The sequence below is a fragment of the Gracilinanus agilis genome, chromosome 4 (genome assembly GCF_016433145.1).
Source record: "Gracilinanus agilis isolate LMUSP501 chromosome 4, AgileGrace, whole genome shotgun sequence".
NCBI classification, from domain to species: domain Eukaryota; kingdom Metazoa; phylum Chordata; class Mammalia; order Didelphimorphia; family Didelphidae; genus Gracilinanus; species Gracilinanus agilis.
In genome coordinates, this window is record NC_058133.1 from 381,550,183 (window position 1) to 381,576,949 (window position 26,767).

The following is a 26,767-nucleotide window of genomic DNA, read 5'->3' on the forward strand; positions in this document are numbered from 1 at the left end:
TAAACGTTTCTTACTGGCCCTAGTTTCCCTGTATCCTCTGTCTCAAGCCTCTGGGAATAAACCTGTTTGAGCTGCCCTCTCCTACATACCCCATTTCCTTTATCTCCTATATACCTTCCCATACCTTCATTTCCTCCTCCACTCACCTTTCCTCCCCAAATCACCTTATAATCCCCCTTTTATCCTTCCTCACACCTACTCTACTCAACTTATCTATTTATTTTTTGATAACATTTTTCATTCATTCATTCCCAGTACATATGTCATCAAAGGATGTGAACAAATAGTTCTCAAAAAAGAAACAATTACCAATCATATGAAAATTTTCTCTAAAGAACTAATAAGAGAAATGAAAACTAAAATAACTGAAATAAGGTATACATTTTATCTTATACATAGCAAATTAACAAAAAATGTGAAAAGAAAGTGATCTGTGTTGGAGGGGCTAAAGAAAGACAGGTATGACAATATGCTACTGGTGGAATTATGTCATAGTTCAACCTCTCTGGAAAAAAAAAAAGGAATTATGTGAGAAAAGTGACTAATTATATATTCTGACCCAGAAATCCCTCTCCTGGGAATATTAAAGAGAGCTAAAGCAAGAAAGTTTCTATATATACCAAAGTATTCATAGTAGTTTATATTAACAATGAATGAACCACAAACAAAATAGATGTCAATTGATTGGGAAACGTTGGGACATAATGGAGCACTAAATGTAAGGGAACATTATTTTCACTTCAAGAAATAACTAGGCAGATGAACTAGGGCGACTTTATTTATTCAGTGAAAAAGCAGAATCGAGAAAATTGTATTTACGATGACTACAGTAATGTAAATGAAGAAGCCCAATAAAACAAAATTGAACATTTTGTATTTCTAATGATCAATCTTGGACCTGGAGAAGAACTGAGAAAATGTATCAAACTCCTTTCTTTAGAGAGATGGGGATTGCAGATGTGGAATATTGCATACACTTGTCAGCTGTGGCCACTGAGCCAGATGGATTTGTTTAAATATTTTTCTTTATTGTAAGGGAAAAATTTCAGGGGATAAATGGAGGGTTATATCCAAATAGTACTATAAAATTTTAAAAGGGAATCGAGCAAAGAGTCGATAAATTTTAATTAAGGTAGAAACAATATGTGTATTGAAAGGTTGGTTGAGGAATATGGAGTCCACGATAAAAAGAACATTAAAAAATATAAGAAGTGGACAGAGGAAGAAGCGGGGATAAACCTCAGGAAGAAATAAACAACAAACGAAATCGGATGGCACTGCCTGCAAAGAGGGCAGAAAATGATAGGAGCGCATGCGCCCGCTCGCAGGCGCCGGCCCCGCCCCCTGCTAGTCTCTCTAGTTAACACTAAAATTCTCTTGTGAGCAGGTCATTGCGTCACTGCGGAGCGCCGCGGTGCCGGCCGAGGGCGGGGGATTCGAACTGACGGAAGGAAGCTGGGTTCTGCGAGCCAGCCAGCTAGCTGTTACTTGAGTCTCCCGGAGTCCCCCCGTAGTTTCTCCAAATCCGGGTCGGTTGCCCTTTCCTGGGTTTTGGTGCTGGAGAGGAGGAAGACTGGGAGAGAATGGCGGCGGCGGTGGTGGCGGCGGCCCGGGTTTTGAAGCGCAAGGCTCCCCGCGGCTTCCTGAAGAGACTCATCAAGAGGCAGAAGCCTCAGTTGCACCTCAGGTCTGGCCTCGATCTCTTGGTGAGAGCTCATCCCCTGTGGGCCGAGGCAAAGAAAGTGGAGGACAAGGAGCAATGAGGCCCCCTCCCTCCCCCTCCCGTGGCTTCCTTCCTTTTTGACCCGGGCTGCTGCTGACTTCCCTTCCCCTGGCCCAGAATCGAGATCTTTCCCGCCTGGGCGGGGTGATGGGGGCTAAGTTAGCCGTTTTGCCACCGGACAGTTGGAGGTTGTTCAGGCGCCTGTAGAAGTCTATGGGAAACTAACAAGAACTTTCCCCAATTGCTTATTTCTGTAGTCTTTTTAGATTAGTAACTCACATCTGTTTAATACTTTTAAGGATTACAAAGCTCAGAGTTGACAATCCTGTGAGGTATGTGGTGTGGGTGACTGTCTCATTTTGTAGGTGAAGGAACTTCTGGGCCAGTTAGGTCATAGAATCATAACTTAAGAGCTGGGATAGATGTTAAAGGTCATCTTTACTCTCCCTATTTTAAAGGTTAGCAAAATGAGGCCCAGGAGAGCTAAATGACTTGGCCTATGGTTGCACAGCTACTTAGAGGTAGAGGCAGGACTTGGTCTTGGTTGCAGAACTTTTGAATCTGAAATAAGTGGCCTTTCTGTAGAACTATTCTGCTATTTGTTTAGTATAGAAGTGCAGCTTCTTGAAAATGGAGGCAAAATAGTGTCATGACATCTCCAAATATACTACCTATTGTGACAAACTCATTTAGTATCTTCTCTAGACTTTTTTTTGCTTCATTCTTGTTTCCTGCTATACTGCAGTTAGGGGCCCTTGTCTACAGTCAAGATCAGTTATCTTCATTTGTGAATTAACTATTCATGGTTTTCCTACTGAAATCTTTTTTTTTTTTTATCTTAAATCTTTTAAATATTTTTCACTTGCTTTCAATTTGATTAAGGAAATTTTTGTAAAGACAGGTACTGCTTTATTACTTGTTTCTCCATTTCAATTTGGCTTCCCGGTCAATATTACTTGCAATGTCTCACCTGTGTATATACTTCCTTCTGTAGGATCTGTTCAAATCTGATTTCCTCCATGAAACTGTCCATCCTGTGAACATGAGCTTTAGCACATGGGCCTCTTTTTACCTTTTGAATTTCTGTCTCATTAACAATTTGTCTCATCTATGTTAGTCATGTACTTGTTTGTTTTCAGTTGTCTTAAAAATCATTTCCTAACTAGATTGTAAGTTCCTTGAGGGTTATGTTATTGTACCTGGTGCTGAATACAAAATGGACACAGAAAACTTATTTGTTGCATTTGACTGTTGCCCCAAATTTCCATTAAGAATGTAGTGCTAGCTCTTTCCATTTTTAGTTCTTGCTTTGATTGTGTGTTAATATTTTTGCCCCAGGGCAGTCCTAGAAAAACATCTATTCAATCTAAATAAATCTTTTAGCTCTCATGTGCCTCATTTAGGTTTTCATTTTATTACAAATGAATGATCTGTGATTTATGTGTGCATGTTTAATGTAAATTTGAAAATATTTTAACTATTGTAAATAATGTTTGCAAGAAGCCATCTTGGGCCATGAGTTGCCAGTTGATAGCTCAGATTTTAGAATTTCAGGAGTTGGTATGAGCTGACATGAGTCTAAAAAGACTGTTGGGGCACCCCTATAAATAGGAGTTGAATCCTAACCTCAGGGTCTCAGTTGTGAGGTAAGGTGAGAGGTGAAGGGGTAGGCTCTTCAACTTGTCTCATAGTTATTTCATAGGCCAGGGTTAGCTGTCACTTTGTAAGGATAGTTATCCAGGTGCATCCATTTATATTAACATCTACAATCAATATACCATCATTGATCTATTGGTTTCTCAGCTCTATCAAGAAGATTATTACTGAAGATTAATTCAACAAAACTAAGCCAACTTAGCCAAAGCTAAACTGTCTAGCAGCTTGAGTTCAGCCTGGTGGCCAGACCAAGACTAACCAGCCTAGCAATTTCTGTGAATCAATATCTTCTAAACTTGCTAAAGATATATTACTACTTTATTAGCTTAACAGGAATCTAAGAATCATTCCCAGTCCTACTTTCCTTTAATTTTAACCCATTCTTCAACCATCCCTGTTTATTTTTATTAAATAAGTTCTCAAAAGTGAGATCTGTTACTGACCTGAATAGCTGCTAAGATTCTTTGAGGGAGAAGGTGACAGTTGAAACCCTGCTTCTACTCAGAAGCTAAATTGGAGTGAATATCAGTTCTTTATCATTAATATCAATATTAAAAACTATCATATCACAGTCAGATGAGAATAATCTCCATCATTTTGTTTCTGTATTCATAACAGCCAAAGATATAGGGTTTAATCCACCAACAGTTAGGAAAGATCATTTATTTCCTTAGTGGTTTGCTGTGAAGGAGGAACTCATCACCTGCTGAGTTCTATTGTCAGCTGGTCTTTCACTGACACTATTCCAGCTGCAAGTTTTCTCAGCCCTGCTCTTGACAATATCATCTAGCGGTGTCATGTCACCTGGGACTTAATTCCCAAATCCTCCTTTACAGAAGACATAACTTTAATGCAACTTTGCAGATTTACATTTGTTGTGTTCACAAGGATATTTTATTACATTCTATAGATATGATTACTTTAGCTTATATTTATTGTTATTTTACAAAGTTAGACATTGTTAGAAAAGCTTATTGTTACACATTTGTGTTACTTTTTTCCATGTATTATCATGCCTGTATTACATACAAACCCTATCCTTCCCTGGAATAACTTTCCTTACCCTTCCTAGAGCATATAGTTGCAATAAGCTAGAATATAGAATGAGGGTAGATTTTTTTATGTTGGTGGAATTAGAGGACATAGATTTAGTTGCATAGAGTAGATTAGAGTGATATTTGCAAGATGCCAGCAGAATTTCAAGTTGAACTTCTGTGTACAAAGAAAAACTGGGGTTATTGTAATCAGAAGAATCTTAAGTAGAGTGAATTACCCCATAGAACCCCAAGGGGGGTCCATTATTTACACAGTAGAAAAAACTTGACATATAGAACCTTTAGGGCCAAATGATAATAGCAAACTAATATGATACAGTAGTGGGTATCTCATTATAATGTCCTTAATTAACAGATTGTCTTTTAAGGAAGATAGAGCATTGTTTAAAAAAATAAATAAAAATCAGAATAATTTGCTAAATTTTGAATTTTAAGTACTTTTGATTTCAGAATTGCAGTTCTGCCTACTGGATTTTATCATAATGTTGTATCGGTACCTCAAATTCACTAAATCAAAGTTGAGCCTATTTATCTTTTCTCTAATTTATTTTACTCTTCTTGATCTCATTTAGGTTCCCATGTTTGAAATATTGGTGTTATCTCTGGCTTTTCCTTCTTCTTCTCTCACATCCATCCACTTAGCAAATTCTATTGATTCTATTTCTGAAACAGTTCTCAAATCTCTCATCTACTGCTCCTTGTAATCTTGTTTCAACCTACTTTTCCATATTTTTCTTTCATGTGATTTCCTTTAAATATATTTTGCATGACAGTACTTGTATAATGCAGATTGAATTGCTTGCCATCTTGGTGGGGAGAGGGAAGAAGGGAGACAATTTGGATCATATAATTTTGGAAAATTTATGTGGAAATTTGTTATTAAAGTAAAAAAAATAATAATCATGTTATTTCCTTTCACATACTGTTTCAATCAAACTGGCTTAATTCTTCTTTACTGAGCTAAGCATCCCAACTTTTGCCTCCATGCCTTTACACAGGCTATTCCCTATAATTTGAATGCATTCCCTGCTCACTTCTGGCACTTAGAATTCTTAAGTTACTTCAAGTCTCAGTTGAGGTTCATTCTCTTATAAAAAATCTCTCCTATACGCCCAATAGTTTCAGCTCTCTGTTTGAATTATCTTTCATTTATCTGTGTAAAAGTTGTATCTCTTCAGCAGAACGCAAGCTCCTTGAGGATAGGATCTGTATTTCTTTTGTGTCCAGGACTTAATAAATACTTGTTGAATTGAATTGAATTACAAAAGTCTTGAAAGAGAGGTAATGCCAGTATTCTTTTTCCTGCTTTATACTTGAGGGAACTGAGAGTAGGAGACCTTAAATATCAGCTGGGATAAAAAACCTTCACCCAGTGACTCCAAGTACTATGTAAATACTGGATCTAATTTTAAAGCATTACAAAAATATTTTAAAATATATGACTACCTCCATGTGAATAAGTGCCAACAGAAATATAGAAAGGACTCTTGCCATCTGACCTGACAGTCTAATTGAATAAGACATTCATATATGAAATAGCTGGGTCCAATGCCAGGAAGCAAACTACATTGCTATTTTGCAAAAGGAGTGATAGTTGTGGGAGTGAAGGAGATTAGTGGTGGCTGTACTACTCAGAAGAGAATCTTACAAATCAGAGAGGGCTTTACCTTATATTTGAAGGATGAGTAGAATTAGATTGACCCAAAAAAGAGACATCCTTAGTCCCATTTTTTCAACATTTTTTGTCAATTGCATGTAATTAAAGAAGGTTTGCTTATTAAGTTTATGGATGGCTCTAGTTAATCAACAAGCATTTTAATAAGTGACTATTCTTCTGGACACTGGAGGTCATGAAGGAAAAAAAGGAAACAGCTTTTCTACTCAGGAAGCTTGAAAACAAAATCTGTACATATGTACTTGTATGGCAAAATCCATATAAAGCCAATATAAAGAAAACTTTAAGGAGAAGACGTTAGCATTTTGCTTTATGCATAAGGTAACATTTGAGCCAGATCTTGAAGGAAACCAGAAGTTCCAAATGGCAGTGTGAGAAATGAGATTATTCTAAGAATGAGGGACAACCAAAACAGGATATAACTATTATGATGGATGGGAGAACCAGGAAAGAATAAGATAGTAATAGGTTGTACTTAACAAAGCATATCTAAAAATTTTATTAGTAATAAACAAGTCCTGCAGTCAAAAAAAATCAACCATGCAAATACAAGATATATGGTCGCTTAGCAATTCATATGGAAAAGATGAGTTTCATTTGCCTGCCAGTTTAACAGTAGTATGAAGTATCTCACAGAAAGACTGTGATCATAGGTTACATTAAATGAATATTATTTAGTAAAAGGATGTCATAATTTTTTTATTCCCTGGGCTAGTTACATTACATTGGGAATATTGTGTTGAATTCTGGGTACCACTGTTTAAGGAAGGACATTGACAAATTGTAGCTTTCTCACAGAATGCTGACTTTTGTCAAAGCATTTTGAAATTACATCTTATGAGAAATTAAGAATGTTTTTCTTAAAGAAAAGGAAAAATTCAGGTGATGGAGAGCCTGCTAGTCTTCAAATATTTGAAAAGATATTATTTTAAAGAAAGTTTATATTTATGGTAGAACCTACAGGAACTGATCCAGAGTGAAATCAGCAGAACCAAGAGAACATTATCCACAGAGAGTACAACATTGTGGAACAATTCAATGTGTAATGGCTGGCAGATACAGCCATATTGGAATTGGAAATGACAGTTAACATCATGGAACAAAGAACCCATCCACCTGGCAGGAGGCTGGCACATGCCAAGACAGTTGAGGAGCCTCTATATAAACCCAGACTGGAACAGCCTTAGGGCTCATTTTTCTGGGACTTGGGTGGCAGGAGGTCAGGGCCCCAGGCAGTGGGTAGATTTTGGTTAGGCAGGTAGGGACTATAATTTACTTTCCTAATCAGAATTGTTCACCTCTACCAATAAGGCAATTTAGCCTCAATCATTCTCCAATATTATCCAAGAAGAACAACTGTACTGAACATCTGTAGCAGTTTCTGAGCTGGGCTTGACTCTCAAAGTCTCGCTTGGACTCGGCATCTAGGCCAGACTTTCAACTACAAGGACCTGAAGTCAAGATACATATATTTAACTTAGAGATTAGTCAGAGTTTACTAATTCCCACTCTCTAATTTACCCTTTCCTCCAATTCTTATCCAATAAACCCAGTTAAACCTTAAAGGACTTCAATCAGTAATTCAATTCATAAGTTAATAGCTTACCTTATATGTGTGTGTGTGTGTGACTTAAGTCATCCTTAATTCATTTCACAATCAGATCCAGTAACAAGCTTAGCTAGTCTATCTATTTCAGGATTAAGCTGAAGCTTGAACTAACAAATTGGGATTCAGTGGGTTAAGGTTCACTATACAGTGTCTTTACAACACCTGCTGTTTCTCTGGCTTGACCTGTTTGTTACTAAGGGCCTGTAACTATTGATAAGACTCCATCCTCACATTCAGTGGAGTCTTCTATCAAGGAGCTGCTTGGGATAGTTTCTCTCCTTTGCAATTTCTAAATCTTGGTGCCCTCATATCATTTAAGTAATAGGATCAAATTATTAGCATAACGAATGTAATGGACTTTGCTAATACAAGACAATCCAAAGGGACTTATGAGAAAGAATGCTATCCACATCAAGAGAAGGAACTGTGGGAGTAGAAACACTGAAGAAAAACAAATGACATCATTTGTTTACATGGATATATGATTTGGGATTTTGGTTTTAAAAGATTGCTCTATTGCAGAAAATGAATAAGATGGAAATAGGTATAAGTGATAACATTTGTATAACCCAGTGGAAGTACTTATTGGCTCTGGGAGGGGAGAGAATAGTGGGAAGGGAAAGAAAATGAAATAATGTAAAAAATGAAAAATATTTTAAAAATAAAAAATAATTAAAAAAGGAAAGTTTATATTTACTGTAGCTTGAGAGGGCAGAATTAGAATATGGAATATCTTTTGCTAGTTATAGAGAAGTATGCAGTGAGTAGCCGGTTGGAAAAAACTTCAGTTAATTTTCAACTCTTAAAATTTTATTGTAGTACTTACTGGTTAATAAGAAAAGTGAATCATTAGATATTCACAAAATCCACAACTTTATTTGCTTTATTTTTCAAAATTCAAGAGAATTGAGAAGAAAAAACTGAAAACTATAGAATTTTATCTCCAATATGTAATAGCATAATTAGTGCAGATAAATAGATATTTGTAAAGGCAATTTCTGCTTATCCTTATCTGAAAAATGAGGGGGTTAGATCTTTTTGAAATCCCTTCTATTCTCATAGTTTTGTAGTTTTTAGTATTTTCAGGAAAGTAATTATTTTTTTCTTTAGAAACAGTATCATTCATTAGTGTTATAATAATAAACAGAGCCAGTCAATGAATGTTAATGATAAGAGAGAGGGAGAAAGTCTATATGGAGAGATTCTCTTCTAGCTTTCCCCTCCTGCCGAATATGCACTGCAGGAGACTTCTAGGGGGTATTGACCCGAAACTGGGTGACCTGGATGGTTGTGCCACCCCACAGGAGTTGGGGATGAGGCTTCCCTATAAGAGGAAGTATGGGGGACCCCAATCCAATTCTGAATGAGGGCAGGGTTCATGCAAGCTTCCCCTGAGGTCAGCCAACTTCATAGCAGGTGATCTGATTTGAAGATGGAGGCAGCCGGACCAAACTGTAAATCCCTTCCTCCTCATCTCTCAGGTACTCTGGAACACTATCTGACTAATGAATGGCTTTTATTAATCACAATTCAGGGATTGGGGAAAAGGGTGAAGGGCAGAGGGATTTTGGGGTGCCCTCTTCTCTCTTTCTATGGGGTCCGTCACTTGGGTGGGAAACTTTGGGGTTCCTGCTCCCAAGCGTCTCCCCTCCTCACTTCTCCTTCAGTTTCTATTTCCATCTCCTATTTCTGTCCTTTTCTATAATTGCAAAGTCAAACTGGAAAGGGTCTTTCAGCAAGGTTGGGTAATGGGGGGAGGAGCCTAAGAGATGGCTCCTAAAATGGAGTCTCAAAACTTAGCTGACTCGATTGAAGTATTAATGAGTGAGAAGCAATGGGATACCTTTGACCAGGGAATCAGGGTATCAATATCCAAAGAAAGATCCTTAGGAAGCCCTCAGGAATGGATTCAAGCTTAGATATTCTCCTCCTCCCTCTCTCCAGTCCTCTCCGGAATTCTTCTCCTTCTTCCTCTTCCAGAGCCTCCCAAAATCCTCTCTGGTCCATACCTGTCAGTAACTGTCACCAGTGGCCTTCTTCTGGCTCTTTTTGTCCCATCCTCCATTCTTACAGGGTTTATATTCCTTATAAAGAACTTTAAAAGAAAAAGTCATAGATATGGCAATCTAAATATATAATTAAACTTTTACACAATTGAGAAGCAATTGAGGGAATTACCCCAGTAATAAATTCATTATAATAAGAATAATTCCATGCAAATCAGAATATAATATGCCTATTTTACCTGTTAAAAAGCCAAAAAAAGGTCCAGATAGAAAAGCCCAATATCTATTTGTTCAAGATTTAAGGGCTGTAAATAATCATGTCATAAAAAGACATCCTGTGGTTTCAAACCCAAACACAAATAATTTCCTCTATTCCAGTATAGTCATTTACTTTACAGTAGTGGACTTGTACTCAGCCTTTTTCTTGATTCCTATTCATGAAGATTCCAGAAATATATTTGCTTTTACCTGGAAAGGTTCACATACACATGGACTTGATGGCCTCAGGGGTATGTAGAAAGTTCTACCCTCTTTGAACAAATTTTGAGCCAAGACACAGATAATATAAAATTTAAAAACAGTAAATTAAATGTTGATGATTTGCTCTTAGCCTCACCAAATGCCACAGCATGTCAAGGAGATGCTAAACATTTTCTTTTAGTATTATATAAAAGAGGCCACAAGATCTCTAAGGAAAAGGTTCAGTGGTGTGTCTCAAAAGTAGAGTATTTAGGCTTCATTTTTAACTGCTGGTGCCAGTTATAGTTCTCCTAAGTGCATTGAAAATATTCAAAAATTGAGCGATCCTATCACTAAGAAACAGTTAAGAGCAATCTTAGAACCAACAGGTTTTTGTAGACAATGGATCCCTTACTATGGGGAAATTACTAAACCCCTTATAACACTAACAAGACTTCAGTCCCTGAACCACTTGAATTAGAGCCAGAACACTGATCAGCTCTGTCAAATCTAAAACAGGCTATCCTATCCTGTCTGCCCCTGCTCTAGGCATCCCAGATTACAAACCATTTACTTTGTATGTACATGAGCTGAGAGGGGTAGCTTCAGGTGTTTTAACTCAAACTTTGGGACCTTATCAGCATCAATTGCTTATTATTCAGCCCAGCTGGACCCAGTAGCTTCAGGAGCACCACCATGTCTTAGAGGCGTACCTGCCACAGCTTTATTAGTAACAAAAACTGTTTATCTAGTATTGGGATACCCATTAACAATATTGTGCCCATATGAAGTAGAAGCACTGTTGCTAAGACATAGAACACAGGCATTTTCTGATCAAAGAATTACAAAATATGAAAAAACCTTATTAAATAATGAAAATATTACTTTAAAACGTTGTCCAACTCTTAATGCTGCCAGCTTACTTCCTGATTTACCAGTCTCAGGAGAACCATTACAGAATTATGAAACACTAGTGGCCATGGCTGAAAAGCCTTGATATAATCTCCTGGACACTCTTTTAGACAATCCAGATATAGTTTTATTTACTGTTGATTCTTCTTTTATGAGGGATGGCATATGTTACACTGGAACAGCTGTAGTCATAGAATTTGCCACCGTGTGGTTAGCTTCACTGCCCTCAAATATAAGTGCTCAAGGTGCAGAACTAATAGCCCTAAAACATGTCTGTATAATTGCCAAAGATAACAATACAACAATTTATATAGATTCTAGATATGCATTTGGAATTTGCCATTTAGTGGGTATATTATGGCTTCAAAGAGGATTTTTAACCTCAGCTAGAAAATCTATAGCCAATGCAAAAATTATTAATGAAATTCTTTCTGTTCTCCAGCTACCTGAAGCCCTAGCTGTAATTCACTTCTCTGCCCATACAGGTGGCACTGAGCCTGTCTCTAGGGGAAATGACCGGGAAGATACTGCTGCAAAGCTAGTGGCCATAGAAGGACCTGAATTAATTTTAACATAACAACCACTGATGATTTACATTTATCACCTTTCTATAATGAAAAGGAAATCCAAAAATGGAAGCAAAAATTTAAAGCAAAACTGATTAATGGAGTATGGGTGTCCTCTGAAGGAAAACCCCTGCACCCTTGAACTTTTTATTACCAAATTTGCCAATCTGTTCATAAAAATGGTCATTTTGATACCCAGTGCATTGTGGACTCTGTTAAAAGATTATGGATAGCTCCTGGCATAACTACTATTTGTGCAACCTGCCCTACCTGCCAAGCATATAACCAACATGCCTTTCGTGGCAAAGCTTTTGGTGGGCATCCTTGGCTTACACACCTTTTGAGCACCTGCATATTGATTACATAATAATGTCAAAGGCAGGACAATATAAATTTTGTCTAGTCATAGTGGATCAACTGACCAGGTGGCCAGAAGCATTTCCTACTGCCCAAGTCGCAGCAGCTTTTGTTGCCAAGGTGCTCTTAAAAGAAATCATTCCTCGTTTTGGCCTGCCTGTACATATTGATTTGGACAGGGGAAATCACTTTACTGATTCAGTTTTATCTGACATAGATTCTTGTTTGGGTATAACTCCCAAACTCTATGTTCCATATCACTCCCAGAGCTCAGGCCAAATCAAAAGGATGAATAGAGAACTTAAAACTATGGCTGGCAAATTATGCACTGAGTCACATTTAAAATGGCCTGAAATTCTGCCTCTGGTTCTATTTTATCTTAGAAGCAAGCCCAGGGGAGATTTCACATCTCACCATATGAGGAACTTTTTGGACATCCCCTTATACAGGCTAAGCCTTTTTCTCCTGCATATACTCCCTATTAGAGGGAGATACTTCTGTTGCTTCCTATATACAGGAATTACAGCACAAACTGTGTGAACTCCATGAATCCAGAGCTGCAGTACAAGCAGGACCAATAGATTTTTCACTTCATGACCTGAAACCAGGAGACAAGGTGTATATAAAGAATTTCCAGTTCACTAGAGCAATTCAGCCTTCCTGGGAAGGTCTGTTTAAAATATTGTTAACCACTCCAACAGCTATAAAAATTGCAGAAAAGGACTCTTGGATTCATTGCTCAGATATAGAGAGAGTACCTTCTATTGAAACTGATTGACTGTATCCTATCACAATCATTGGAGATAATAGTCCATAGAAAAGTGGACACTATTTTTGGGACCACATTGAATTCCTGATTTTTTATTTTACTATTGCCTTTTATTTTTCTAATAGAATATTTGATTTTTCCCTTTTTTAAATTTCTTGTACTTAAATTACATATAATCAATATTAATCTTTTTTGATTCTGCAGTAATATACATTTAAAATATATTTGCTATACTATTAATGCATATCCAAAAGCTTTAGACTATGGAAACCTGTCATTTATTGATAAATGTTATGGGACTATGATTAATGTTTATGTTTGATTCTAGGAAATGGAGTAAAAAAGGAGCACAGACTTCATCTGCACAGTGCCATAGAAGCACAGACTTAATTTGAATAGTGCCATGGAGCACAAGGTTAAAAAAAAAAAAAAAAAGACCATACCAATCCAAGTAGGATTGTTGAACTTCTATGCCAATACTAAAGGACTTGAATCTAGTATGAGACTCAAAGTTGTGATGCTTGACATATATTAAGACATAGGATGCTTTGTACTAAACTAACAGTCAAGTACCAAAGGTTGGCCATCATTTGAAGTTAAATCAGACCAGGGAATGACACTTTTCTTTTTACATAAAAATCTGGTCCTCTTTTCTCTCTTATGATATGGCAACTTGCTATAGTCTTGGCTGCCAATGGGTAAATGCAATATTACTGCTTTTTGTCCTACATGTTTATGGGACAGAATTTACTTTAATTGGACCCTAATGCAAGGGCCTGCTATGAATTTATTCTTGTTTACTTAGAAATTTTTATATACATGAATTTTTGATATTTTGATTCTTATTTTGAATTTTTTATTTCTCCCAAAGATTAATTTTCTATTTGTTTTTCTTTTTATGTTTTTGGTTTTTCTTTTGATAATTGACTCATACATCCCATAACTCAATAATATATTCTGAGCTGATCTGGGTATTAGTCAACACCCTCTTCAGGGGGGATTGTATTTTCATAAAATTCCAAGATTTAAAATTTTGTTTGAGAAAATTTTCAAGAAAAGAAGCCTGCTAATGCTTCGAATCCAGAAGATGAGCCATTCAGAGAAAGAGGCCTGCAGAAACCCACACTGAATCAACATGATCCAGAATGAACTTTGGGGTGCAATTGATTGAACTTAAGGGGCTTGAACACAATTATTTTGAATTGTAAACTGTTATTCCAAGGGGGATTGCCTAGCAAAACATTGGTTTTGATCTCTCTTTTCTCTTCCCCTCTTATCTAACTATTGTAGTTAGAAGATTTTTAGGAGTACAAGATGATTACTTCAAATGATCAACTGGGGAGATGAGTCTCCCAAATGATCACAGTGGGGATTGTGATAATGAGATGAAATCTACCTTGCCCATTCTCAAATCTAATCACCAAAAATGTAAACAATTCCACTTAATTCACAAGTTGGGAGGCCTGTGACCCAGGTATGCTAGAGTGCATGATGAATCAGAATTTACTGACTGCCTCCTGGGCAGTCCTAAGAAAAGTATCTATTGTGATTGGACACATCAACTAAGAGGAAGGCACAGGAAGTGACGCAAAAGAAGCCCCTTTAAAAGAGAGTGACAACTTCCTGTAGCCCTCTTGTTTGTATTTTGGACCTGAAGGAGCTCTTCTTGTTCCTGACTTGGACCTGGAGAAGAGCTGGACCTGGGTCCCTGAGACCTGAGTAAGAGCAGTTTCTTTAGAACTACACATAGTGAGTATAAAGACTAAATCTTCCTGGACTTCTCTAAAGAAACTGCTCTTTCAAAAGAGATTCTGTGACTGAAGCTTCTGCTTCATTCATCTCTGGCCCTCTGGGGCCCTCCAGCCCTCTGGCTCAAAGGCTGAGCCCTTTTTTGAGGACTAATTAGATCTGTCTGGGTTAAATTGAGCAAATCACTTAAGAGTGTTAGATTACTTATCCTATCCTATCCTCTCTCTGATTTTCTTATTTTCTCTTCCTCTTTTTATTTGTAAATAAATTTCCATAAAAGTCATTTTTATTAGAGGTTATTTTTTAATTGGAGATTGACAATTATTCAATTCCCTGGCGACCAAACCTTTTAATATTCACCCAACCAAAACCCCTTTTTGCCCCCTACACAATCTCAATCTATAATTAAAATTCTACACCTTAAAAATATTAAAATTATATTCAAAACATTACAAAATCTGTATAAATTTCCTGTGACCATGATTACACAAGGGATCTCATTGTACTATAGAGTATACACAAATGGAATTCTATAAATTTAATAAAATCCAGCATATTACTTATAATTATTAATTATTATTAAAGTTTAGGAGGGCTTTAGGGGAATAATACATTTAAAAAATTTTGTCTAAGGAAGTTTAAGTTAATGCCTATTTCTTAAATTTCATGGTTGGAAGCAAAATTTTGTGAACTTGAAGTTGCTCTCAAAGTGACAAATTTGAATAATTCTCCTTTTGCTGGTAACAGTTCCTACTATGTAAACTTGGATAAGTCACTTGGCCTTTTTGTAATGGGCTTCATAACTTTTCATGATTTTCCCAACTAACTACAGTGGTTCTGAACTGGGCTGCATTAAGAATGGCTGGGCTGCAGAAATATGGTCAAGGAACTGTCACAATGGACTCCTTACAGTATTTTGAATGGGATGAAATGTGGTAAAGTGTACAGAATGAGGCTAAATTGTCTTTCCCTAGGTGATGGAAGAAGATGAATGGGATAAAGGTTAAGAGTGAAAGGAATATTGGAGAAGAGAGTTCAGATTCAGAATCTTTTTTCCTTTTTCACTCTGGCTTTCAGGTGCTTGGATAAGTTTTCCATTTTGTCATTTATGTTTGGAAATTTTTATAAATATGAGCCAAAATTAAGGCTGATCACTTATTTCCCCTGATCCTCATACTTTATTCAGGAAACTAGCTGCAGCTATTCCCCATCTTACGAAAGCAATGCCACCAGTAGTCATAAATCATTATTTCTAATTCTTTATTATGAGAAGTTCTTTTGTTGGCATAATCTCAGTTCTTTTGGAAAGTATAAAAGAAAGAACTATATAAAGTTCCTTTAAAGCGTCTTTTATTTATATGTAGACTTGTTCTAACATGATTCTGACTAGCCTAATGTGTTACTTAGACTGCTAGAATGAAATTTAGGTGTGAATTGTATTAAATTGTCATTTTGAAGCTGTTAAAGGTGAGAACATGTTCTTCTGTGAATTGAGCATATTTACCCACATATTTAGGCAAATTATTTAGGAGCTGAAAAGTAATGGTTTCTGAAGTAAATTCCTTTTTCATTAGCTATTTAGGATTTTATGTTTTTAGTGTATCATATTAACAATTTTTGGTAAAGTTATGGGATTTAATGACGGGGATTGAGAAGATAATTAGGAGAAAATTTCACTGAAGTTAAAAGTAAGAATGGACAAGTTGTTATAAAATGTTGAAAAACATTAGGTTCTTTTGGGTACAATATGGGTTCAGTTTTAAAATATTTTTTCCTATGTATAAATTAAAGACAAATAACATTCAGAAAATATCTCTACTATATTTATGGGCCTTTTTAAAGGACTTGGAAAAGTAAAGAAATAACATAGATTCCTTTATGTAGTTTTAGTTCTCATTTCTCCACTATAGTGAATATTAGAAGGAATAGCATTTGCCTTTCTTCTTCAGGTTCTCATTTCATTCTCTATTTGAGGTATATTGAAGTCTATTATACATTGAAGTAGATCTTGATAAAAGAATTAGGCTGTTTCCCATTATTCTTTCTCTTCTCAGTTGTTTCCACATAGTTTCAGGGAATATGCATATTTACCAAGGACAGTTTTAGGTGAATTTTTAATGATTTTAGCAGACTGGAATATTAAACCTATTTTTATATTGCTTTCTTTATAAATAAAATTTAACTGTTTTGCTAGTAGCTGGATGTGACTTTAGAGACTGTCTAGAACTATGTGCTCATTTTGCATATGACAAAACCGAAGCCCAGAGAAGTGAAGGGACTTGCACATGGTCACACGTGCTACTGTGATTAGGGCCAGGAGGCCAACTGAGGTTTTCTTGACTATAAATCTGGTACTCTTTCCAATAGACCATGGATTTCTATGTTCTAAAACGGTATTGGTACAATGGAAAGAACTCTAGGCTAGAAGTCATATAACCCAGGTATGACTCCTAGATGGAATAATATGGCGCATCACTTAACTTTTCTAAATGTCAGTTTCTCATTTGTAAAATGAAGGGATTGAACTTGACTTCCAAGAATCCTTCTAGCTCTAGGCTCTATAGCTGTGATGGCAAACCTATGGAATGCATGCCAAAGATGGCACACAGAGACTCTGAATAGGTGCAGGCACCTGGCTTGGTTGGCTGGGAGTCTGGTGTGCCCCCACAATGCAGGGGTGGGTGGAGCACTGCACTCAACCAGGGGGTGGGGAACAGACACAGTGGGGGGTGGGGCATGATAGGGTCCCTAAAAAGTTCCAAAAAATTTGCCATCACTGCTCGATGACTTAATTTTTTTATTTCTTAAAATTTTTTTAATAGAAACTTTTTTCCATGGTTACATGATTCATATTCTTTCTCTTCCCTCCACCCCCACTCCCCCATAGCCGACATGTATTTCCACTGGGTTTTACATGTGTCATCGATCAAGACTATTTCCATATTATTGATAGTTACACTGGGGTGGTTATTTAGAGTCTACATCCCCAATCATGTCTGCCTCAACCCATGTGTTCAAGCAGTTGTTTTTCTTCTGTGTTTCTACTCCCACAGTTCTTTCTCTGGATGTGGATAGTGTTCTTTTTCATAAATTCCTCAGAATTGTCCTGGGTCATTGTATTGCTGCTAGTACAGAAGTCCATTACATTCAATTTTTACCACAGTTTTATCATTCTCTGTGTATAATATTCTTCTGGTTCTGCTCCTTTCACTCAGCATCAATTCCTGGAGGTCTTTCCAGTTTACATGGAATTCCTCCAGTTCATTATTCCATTGAGCACAATAGTATTCCATCACCAGCATATACTACAATTTGTTCAGCCATTCCCCAATTGAAGGGTATCTGCTAATTTTCCAGTTTTTTGCCACTACAAAGAGTGCAGCTATAAATATTTTTGTACTAGTCTTTTTCCTTATGATTTCTTTGGAGTATAAACCCATCAGTGGTATGGCTGCATCAAAGGGTAGACAGACTTTTAGCGCCCTTTGGACATAGTTTCAAATTGCCATCCAGAATGGTTGGATCAATTCACAACTCCCTTATTATTCAACATTGTACTAGAAACACTAGTTCTATTACTATTAGTAATATTACTATTACTACTACTAAACTATTAGTAACACTAATAACAGTAATTAGAGAAGAAAAAGAAATTAAAGGTATTAAACTAGACAATGAGGAGAACAAACTATCACTCTTTGCAGATGATATGATAGTCTACTTAAAAAATCCTAGAGAATCAACTAAAAAGCTAGTGAAAATAATCAACTTTAGCAAAGTTGTAGGATACAAAAGAAATACACATAAATCATCAGCATTTCTATAATTTCCATCACATCTCAGCAGCAAAAGTTAGAAAGAGAAATGCCATTTAAAATGACACTAGACAATATAAAATACTTAGGAATCTACCAAAACAAACACAGGAATTATAGGAACACAACTACAAAACACTTTTCAAACAATTAAAACTAGATCTAAACAATTGGAAAAACATTGATTGCGCATGGGTAGGACAAGCTAACATAATAAAAATGACCATTCTACCAAAATTAATTTACTTATTTAGTGCCATACCTATCAAACTACCAAGAAACTTCTTTACTGAATTAGAAAAAAAACTATAACAAAGTTCATTTGGAATAACAAAAGATCAAGAATATCAAGGGAAATAATGAAAAAAACATGAAGGAAGGTGGCCTAGCAGAACTAGATTTTAAACTATACTATAAAGCAGTGGTCATCAAAACAATATGGTACCGGTGAAGAGACAGAAGGGAGAATCAGTGGAATAGATTTGGGGAAAGTGACCTCAGCAAGACAGTCTATGATAAACCGAAAGAGCCCAACTTTGGGGACAAAAAGCCGCTATTTGACAAAAAATGCTGGGAAAATTGGAAAACAGTGTGGGAGAGATTAGGTTTAGATTAACATCTCATACCCTACACCAAGATAAATTCAGAATGGGTGAATGCCATGCATATAAAGAAGTAAACTATAAGTAAATTAGGCAAACACAGAATAGTATCCTTGTCAGATCTCTGGGAAAGGAAAGAGTTTAAAACCAAGCAAGAGTTAGAAAAAATTACAAAATGTAAAATAAATAATTTTGATTACATTAAATTAAAATTTTTTTTTGTATAAACAAAACCAATGCAACCAAAATTAGAAGGGAATCAACAAATTGGGGAAAATATAACAAAAATGCTCTATGACTTTAAATGGCACTTGCAATCTTAAGAAGTACATATAAATTTAAAGTTAAAAAATGATTTTAAGAAAGTTTTAGATAAATTCATGGATGAGAAATCCCACAAGAGTTGAGAGAAATTAGAGAAAATTAAAGTATATCCATAATGTTTGAGGAATAATAATAGATTTTTCACCATCAAATGAACAAGAGAAATGTAAGAGCACAGGGAATAACTGCCTCCCTGTACCCCCAGCCTCTTCTTCCACTGTGCTTCTCCAGTACCAGGTTTTTCAGCCCTGTTTTTCAGTTTTTCAGATATAAGACATGAACCAGGAGAGAAGCTGAACTCACTGAACTCTCTTTTAAAGGGGCTTCTTTTGCATCACTTCTTGCACCTTCCTCTTAGTTTATGTGTCTCATCACAATAGATGCTTTTCTTAGGACTGCCCAGGAGGCTGTCAGTAAATTTTGGTTGTCATTTACTCTAGCACACGTGGGTCACAGACCTCCCAACTTGTGAATTAAGTGGGGATATTCTCACCTTGGTGATTAGATTAAGGGGCAGGGCAGATTTAATTTCATTATCACAAAGTTTACCTAGACCCATGATGACAAACCTATGGCACACATGCCTAAAAGGATAGGCAGAGCCCTCCCTGTGGGCACACTTGCAGTTGCCTGCCAGAGTTAGTTACTAAAAAGCCAGACGGACTCAGGTTAGAGTTGTTCCCTTCCCCCTCTCCATGTACCTGAGGACATTCCTCACTCTCCCTATCCCTTTGCTCAACAGTCTATTGGGAGTGCTTCTTCCCTCCTCTGTCGGGGATAGGAAGTGAGAGGTAGGGGCATGGGGTGCAGCGCTCTGTCCCTAAAAGGTCAGTCGTCATTGACCTAGGGCATGTTTCACTATTAGATATAGAATCCAGGCTGTTTAGTTTTTGAGCTTGACCCAGTGTCCTGCTTTATCCACTTTCATGGTCATTCTGCAAAATCAAGATATTTTTCTACCAGGATGATAGCTTGAGCAATAATTGAACAGAATTTCTAGCCCCTTTCTGCTTTACTGTAGCTCGTAGAAAATGGAATGAAGGCATATTGAATATCAGCTCTCTCTAAAATTATTGCATTGAAGATCCTTTGCTTAAGTTGGTGAGCTTTTTTAATTGCCAAATTGTGCTGTTGAAAAATGGTTAATGTATATGCTATGCATATTTTTCATGGGTTCTCAGTTTTATTAGGAAGGAAATTCTTAAAAACATATATATATATATATTCTTTCATTATTTACTTTAGTTTTGCTTCCCAGCTATCTCACCATGCAACTGCATTTTTTTAAAAACAGCAATCTTTTATCATCTGATTAAACTTTGCAGAACCTCTTTTATTTTAAACTCATGTTTTCCTTTTTCCTGGCACTCATCCATAGTTAGTGTTCTTTTTAATTCTTTTCGTCTTAATCCGCTAAAATAATTTACCACCTTCTGTTCTTTTATATCCCTTATTTGGCCTTTTTTCAGTTTCTGAGTCACAGAACTTCATGAATAACATTGGGCTTTACTTTGGGACACATTTCATTGTGCCATTTTTACAATCCTACTGCCCTATGACTATTTTCCCTGTGAAGACTGACTTCCCATAAGTACTAGAAGAGATCATTCTTAGTAAACAAGTTGGTGGACTTTTTGGGAAAATATTTTAAATATCAGGAAAATGTTTCTGAATGTGGAGAGTAGGCAATTGTTTATCAAATGATTCTGAACATCTTGTAAGGATAACATTTCAGATCAGTATGTAGTAAATCATAAAGTTGAAGGAATTTTTTTGGCTTTCATAAGGGTTGGTTTTGAAATTTCAATTGACTGAATTTATCCTTATTGTTGATATATAGTAATCCAGTCTCATTGAACATGATTGGATTGACACTTTTGTTTAAAATGTTCTCATTGTCACAGTTTAAAAATTAAGCAGATATAAAATAATTTGGATAGTTTGCAAAAAGAAAGACTGGACATTTATCTAGGATCTATATAAAAATATACATCATTAGCCAGTAACTGCTTAATATTCATATAGTTGTAATTATTGAGTTCAACAAACATTTAAGTACTTGCTATGTGCAGAGTCAATACAAAGGTCAGTAGGTGCTGTCAGCACAAAGATATAAAATTACTGGCTCTCAAATTCTTTCATCTTTAAGTGTAGGAGTTTGGGTGACCTCTAAAGTTCTTTTATGTTCTAAACTTTTATAAGTTTAGTGTCTTTTAGCAATCATTTTTTAAGAATTATTGTATTAATATAGAAGCAAAAATTGTGTAGGATCTTTATCCTCATAGAACTTAGTCTTCTGTATCATTTCAGGGTTTATGGTACAACAACAGTACTGGAGCAAATGAAGACATGAATTATATTCCTGTCTCTGCCACTTAATTAGGTGTATGATTGACTGAATCACTTACGTGTGGATTCTGAGTAATTTGGAAGATGGAGCTACTAATTATAGGAATGCTTGTGGGGAATCACAAAATAATGCACATGAAAACACTTTGAAAACTAAAGCAGTATCCATATGTAATATGCTATTTATTTCAGCACTTAATTTACTTTTTAAGTACTTATAGATGAAATTTTCTCTTTTTAAGGTACATTTGAACTGTTTACTATTTCTTCAACGATTAGCAGAAGAGACCAGGATGCAAGCTTTTCAGAACAAGAGTAAGATAATTAAGGAAAAGCATATTTGTCCTGCAGCAAAGGTAACTAGATAAACTGACTTTCTTTCCTTGGACACTAAGAGCATGGAATAAGTCAACTATATCCCTGTTTCCTTCTTTTTGATAGAGTCACAGAATATTATTGAATTTAAATCAAAGGTATAATAATTAGATTTTACATATGCATATACTATTGTCCTAGGTGAGGAAATTAAGAAATACCTATAAAATTAAAAAATAAACTGCCTTCATAGTATTTTAGTTGAAAAAAACTTAAGATTTTTTTTTTGGTCATTTCTGTTCCAGCAGCACTTTGACATAGCAAAATTATACACTTATAAAGTATAACTGAATATCTTAAAAAAAATTTTTTTTTAAATCCTTACCTTCCATCTTAGCATCAATACTGGGTATTGGTTCTAAGGTAGAAGAGTATTAGGGCTAGGCAATGGGGGTTAAGTGATTTGCCCAGGGTCACACAGCTGGGAAGTGTCTGAGGTCAAATTTGAACCTAGGACCTCCCATTTCTGGGACTGACTCTCAGAGAATCCACTGAGCCACCGAGCTGCCCCCTGAATATCTTCTTCTTGACCATGCCAAATATTTAAAAATATTTACTTCATTTTCTAACTGGAAATTGAGGTAATATTTGGGTAAACTTATAAAGTACTTTTATATGGCTCAGAGAGGCTACTTCTTCCTAATTTCATTTTAAAATAATATTCCTATCTAATTAGATTCTCTAAGCCTAGTTTCATTTAATGTTTTAGTGAAGGTGAAATAAATAGAATGTGTCCAGATTTTTTTTTTTAATCAAAGGTACTTGAACATTTTAGGACATAAAGATAGGAAGCAGGGTTTTAATAGCTTCAAGGTTTGTTTTTTTCCTCTTTTAATTGAAAACAGAGACTGTAATTTAAAATATTTGTAACTCAGTTATGCAATAGCTTATTTGTTTTTCCTGACAAGTTGTATAAAAATTAAAATTTTAAAATTTATTATGAATAAATTTATTTGTTATGAATTAAATACTTAATGCATAGGAGAACCTTTAAGTAAACCTATCTGAATACTTTTATAATTGAAGACTCTTTTTGAAATGCAAATAATTGCAATTTACAGCAGTTTTGTAAATTAAAAATTTTGCTTGAGATTTGTTGTGTGTATATGCCCCGTTTATAGAATTCAAGAGGCTTTTAGATGAAAACTGCTCTTATTGTTATTGTTGGCCTAAGGTTTACACATTAAAGAAATAATATTTTTCTTTTCTTTTTTGACAGGTGATTTTAAAGAAGAGTAGGGGTTAAAGACTAAAGACCGTGTTTTTTGAACTGTATAATATTATTTTGTTAAGTCTTAATAAAGAAGTGCTTTTTGACAACTTTTAAAAATATGGGACATTAACTTCATAGGCTTGGCAAGCTTTTATATATGCTGTTGTTGAATTTGTAACCTAGGTAAATTTCATCTTAAAGTAAAATGATAAATAGAGCATAGCTGTTTTTCCATAATTGTCATGTAAGCTTTTCATTATGTTTGTGGTCTTTTTGTTGTAATCTGAAAAACACAGTATTACTAAAGTAGTTAGAATAAAGGTCTTTAATTGACCTGAATGACTGAATGCAGTGTGCTCATTTAAACTTTTGGAGAGAGGGAAGGGATTGTGGCCTACCACTCACTTGGGAATATCACTAGCCATGGTTTAAAATGGCTAGGAGAGGCCTAGATGCAGTAGCCAAAGGCTAAGGACCTTGGAAAAGCCCCAAGTTACAAAAGGAGAAACTAAAAAAGGGTTCTTCTAAGACTTGATTATATCTGCTATCTAAAGTGATCAACAGGTGCTTGGGGGTTTATGGTTTTGTCTGGGAACAAGGGTCAGTAAGGAGGTTTCTTGAAGATATACTATCAGGAACATGGGTCAATTTGTGGGTTTTACAAAACCAGGTTGTCAATAGTGATGTCAGGCACACAAATATGCACATAAAAATACTTTAAAAAGACTGTTCAACCTGATACTTTTACAAGGGCTCATTTTTTTTTTCAGGAAGCCTGTAAAAGCATTTTGGGTAACAAGTACACATTGGGTAGAATGCTGTTTCACCCCACTAAATACTCGGATGACCCAAAGGCTTTAGGAACCCCAATTTAAAAAGCATATAAAATGGTTCACAATAGAATTCTCTATAACCCTATAAACAACCAATAGAATTCTCCCTCTTCTGTGAACCCTGTTTTCTACCATGGTCTCAAAACCCTTCTGACTCAGCATCACCCTGGTTTAGATTTACCTTGAAAAGAAACTGAATTTGGACTTCATAGTGGTACAGTGTGTATGCTTGACTCTTATGGGGCCCTCAACACTTATAGAGTGACTGTTTGATTTGCTTCCTCTGGAAGATTTGAAAGTTGATAGACAGACAACTCCATTCTGTCAGATCTTCACTGTCCAAATAGTTCATTTTAATAATGAGGAGTGGCAAGATTCAGATCCCTTGTTAATCTGTGTTATGGTTGTATTTACTATTCCTCCAACTGTAGGGACTGCATGGGTGATGTTATTCTTTCTCCTAAAAGTGTGATGGTTAGGAACTTCTCTATAACCTTGATACTCTTAAGGTAGTGATTAAGACTGGTACAGCTGAGAACCTGTGATTTTATAGGAACATGAATTTGGAACAAGAATGGATTTTAGAGATCATCAATTTATACCTTTTTTCTTCCCCTCAGACCTCTTTCCTACAATTTACAAAAGAGGAAAAAAATTGAGAGAATAAAATGACAGATTTTACTGGCTTTTAAGTCCAATGATCTGTTCAATGTATCGCCTAGTTGCCTCAGTGTCATTAGTGTGGAAACATATTCTTCTACTGTAGTCAGGCAGTTCTTGTGTAATTGTCTTTCTTGTCTGGGACATGGAAAAATTAAGTGACCTGCCTCTGGTACATTGTTGAATGTATCAGAGGTGGGACATGAACCCATGTCTTTCTAATGTCAATGCTTATCTTCTAACCTATATGCTTTGCTTCCTCTTGCAATCTATGATGAAGTAAATGAAATTATTTTTCAAAACAGATCTCTGAAAGTTCTATCAAAGAAACAAAAAATGCCAATATAACCAAATTCAGTGATTACTTACCTAGAAAATATGAAAATATTTTAGTATGTACTGTAAGATTAGTTTTAATTAAATTCTTTCCACAACTTGTTCCACAGCTATTTAGCCACTGAAAATCTCTCGATATTCCAGCTTAGAACAGTACAAATAAAGAGATAATAGTAGATATCAACCCAACCCTATGCCTTCATCGTATCACTGACTATTCCTCTTTTGCATTTTCTTTGGCAGTATACCAAAAAGATGTTGGGGTCACAATCTAAATTGTAATATAAATGAATCAAAAAATCTCAATTTTGTTTTATAGTCAACTTTTCAGGAATATAGTATCCATTATAAAGTAACTGGAATATATTCCTGCTGCAACTGGGAAAACCAAAAATTTCCTTGGGAATGGAACCAATGTTTTGGGATTAGTGGAGTAGCAGAGTAAATTGAAGGAAACATATTTACCAGGCTATTGCTTGTCGTACTTTAATAAAATCCATATCTGGAATTTTTAAGAGGAAGCTCTTTTTTTAATGAATGGGTTCAACATTTTCTGAGCATTTGTTTTTAAGACCTAGAATTAATACTTAATTAAAATTTCTGATAACTATAACCAAAGGAAATAGCTATGTTAGCAACATAAGACATAGATTCTAGGAAGAAATAAAGGTTGTTGGGAATTAAAAGTTGCAGTTATATAAATATGAGGATTTGTCATACTTAAGTTAAAATTCTCCTGCAAAATATTGGAATGCAGATATACCATGAGGTAGTGAGACTGGTTATTAGAAGTTGCAGGCAAGGAGAGAATCAGAATTGGAAGATAATTATAAAATCACTGAATTTTAACCTATCCCCAAACAAGAATGTTCTCTACCATGTATGGAAAAGGTAGTCATCAAGTCTTTGTTTTAAGTCATTCCACTTATATTTAGCGCTACTTATGAGGAAGAAAATTACCTTCTCCCCTTAATTCAGACCTAGATCTGTTTATTAATTTTGCAGATATTAAGAACCACAAACAATTATTATTTGCAAAGCACTTTGTTCTCTCAACCATAGCTCCAAATTCTACTCCCTGGATCCAGTCATAAGAAGTCTTAATTTTTCTTCCACATGATAGATTTTCAGAAGCTTGAAGTTTATCTGTGACTGAATTTATTAAAGACACCCAGCTAATCTCTTCCTACCTGCCTGTTTATCTTGCACTTCAGATCCTTGACAGTCACTAGTTTTGTTATTGTAGTGTTCTATTCTCTCCAGACCAAAGATTTTTTCCTTTGCAGAGAAACATGCAAAAACCCCAACTGAATGGTTTTGTCTTCTCTCCATTGATTTAGCTCTGTCCCCATTACCCATGACAGAAGCCCTTATACCTTATTTGAATCTATGTTCTTTGATGTAGCTTAAAAACAATCCTTTTTGTTGCTCTTAGCATTTTGGACCTTACCTTCCTCATTCTGAACTTTAATATTCCTAAAACTTCTGGCTGGACTATACTATGCTTGGAGTATTAGTCTTACATTAACTTCCCTTATTTTGATGATTTCACTCCATATCCTCCTTGATCTTTTTATACTGCAGCCCCTTTTCTTTTGTTATGTCCTCTTCAAGAGGACTTTCCTGATTCTTTGGTTGTTTGTATCTGTATTTTGTATATATCCTGTATATTGGGTGAACAGATTGAATCTGCCAATAAAATAATTTTGGGAGCAGGGGCTATC

At 35.7% G+C, this 26,767-nt stretch overlaps 1 protein-coding gene across 1 annotated transcript; it reads left to right on the forward strand.

Moving 5' to 3' along the window:
* The first annotated feature begins 1,443 nt into the window (after positions 1-1,443).
* Positions 1,444-23,463, forward strand: CENPW (centromere protein W). The gene is made up of 3 exons (XM_044676157.1): positions 1,444-1,706; positions 21,869-21,982; positions 23,221-23,463. The coding sequence occupies exons 1-3, from the start codon at positions 1,584-1,586 to the stop codon at positions 23,245-23,247; spliced, it is 264 nt and encodes an 87-aa protein (XP_044532092.1). The 5' UTR covers positions 1,444-1,583; the 3' UTR covers positions 23,248-23,463.
* Positions 23,464-26,767: the final 3,304 nt, after the last annotated feature.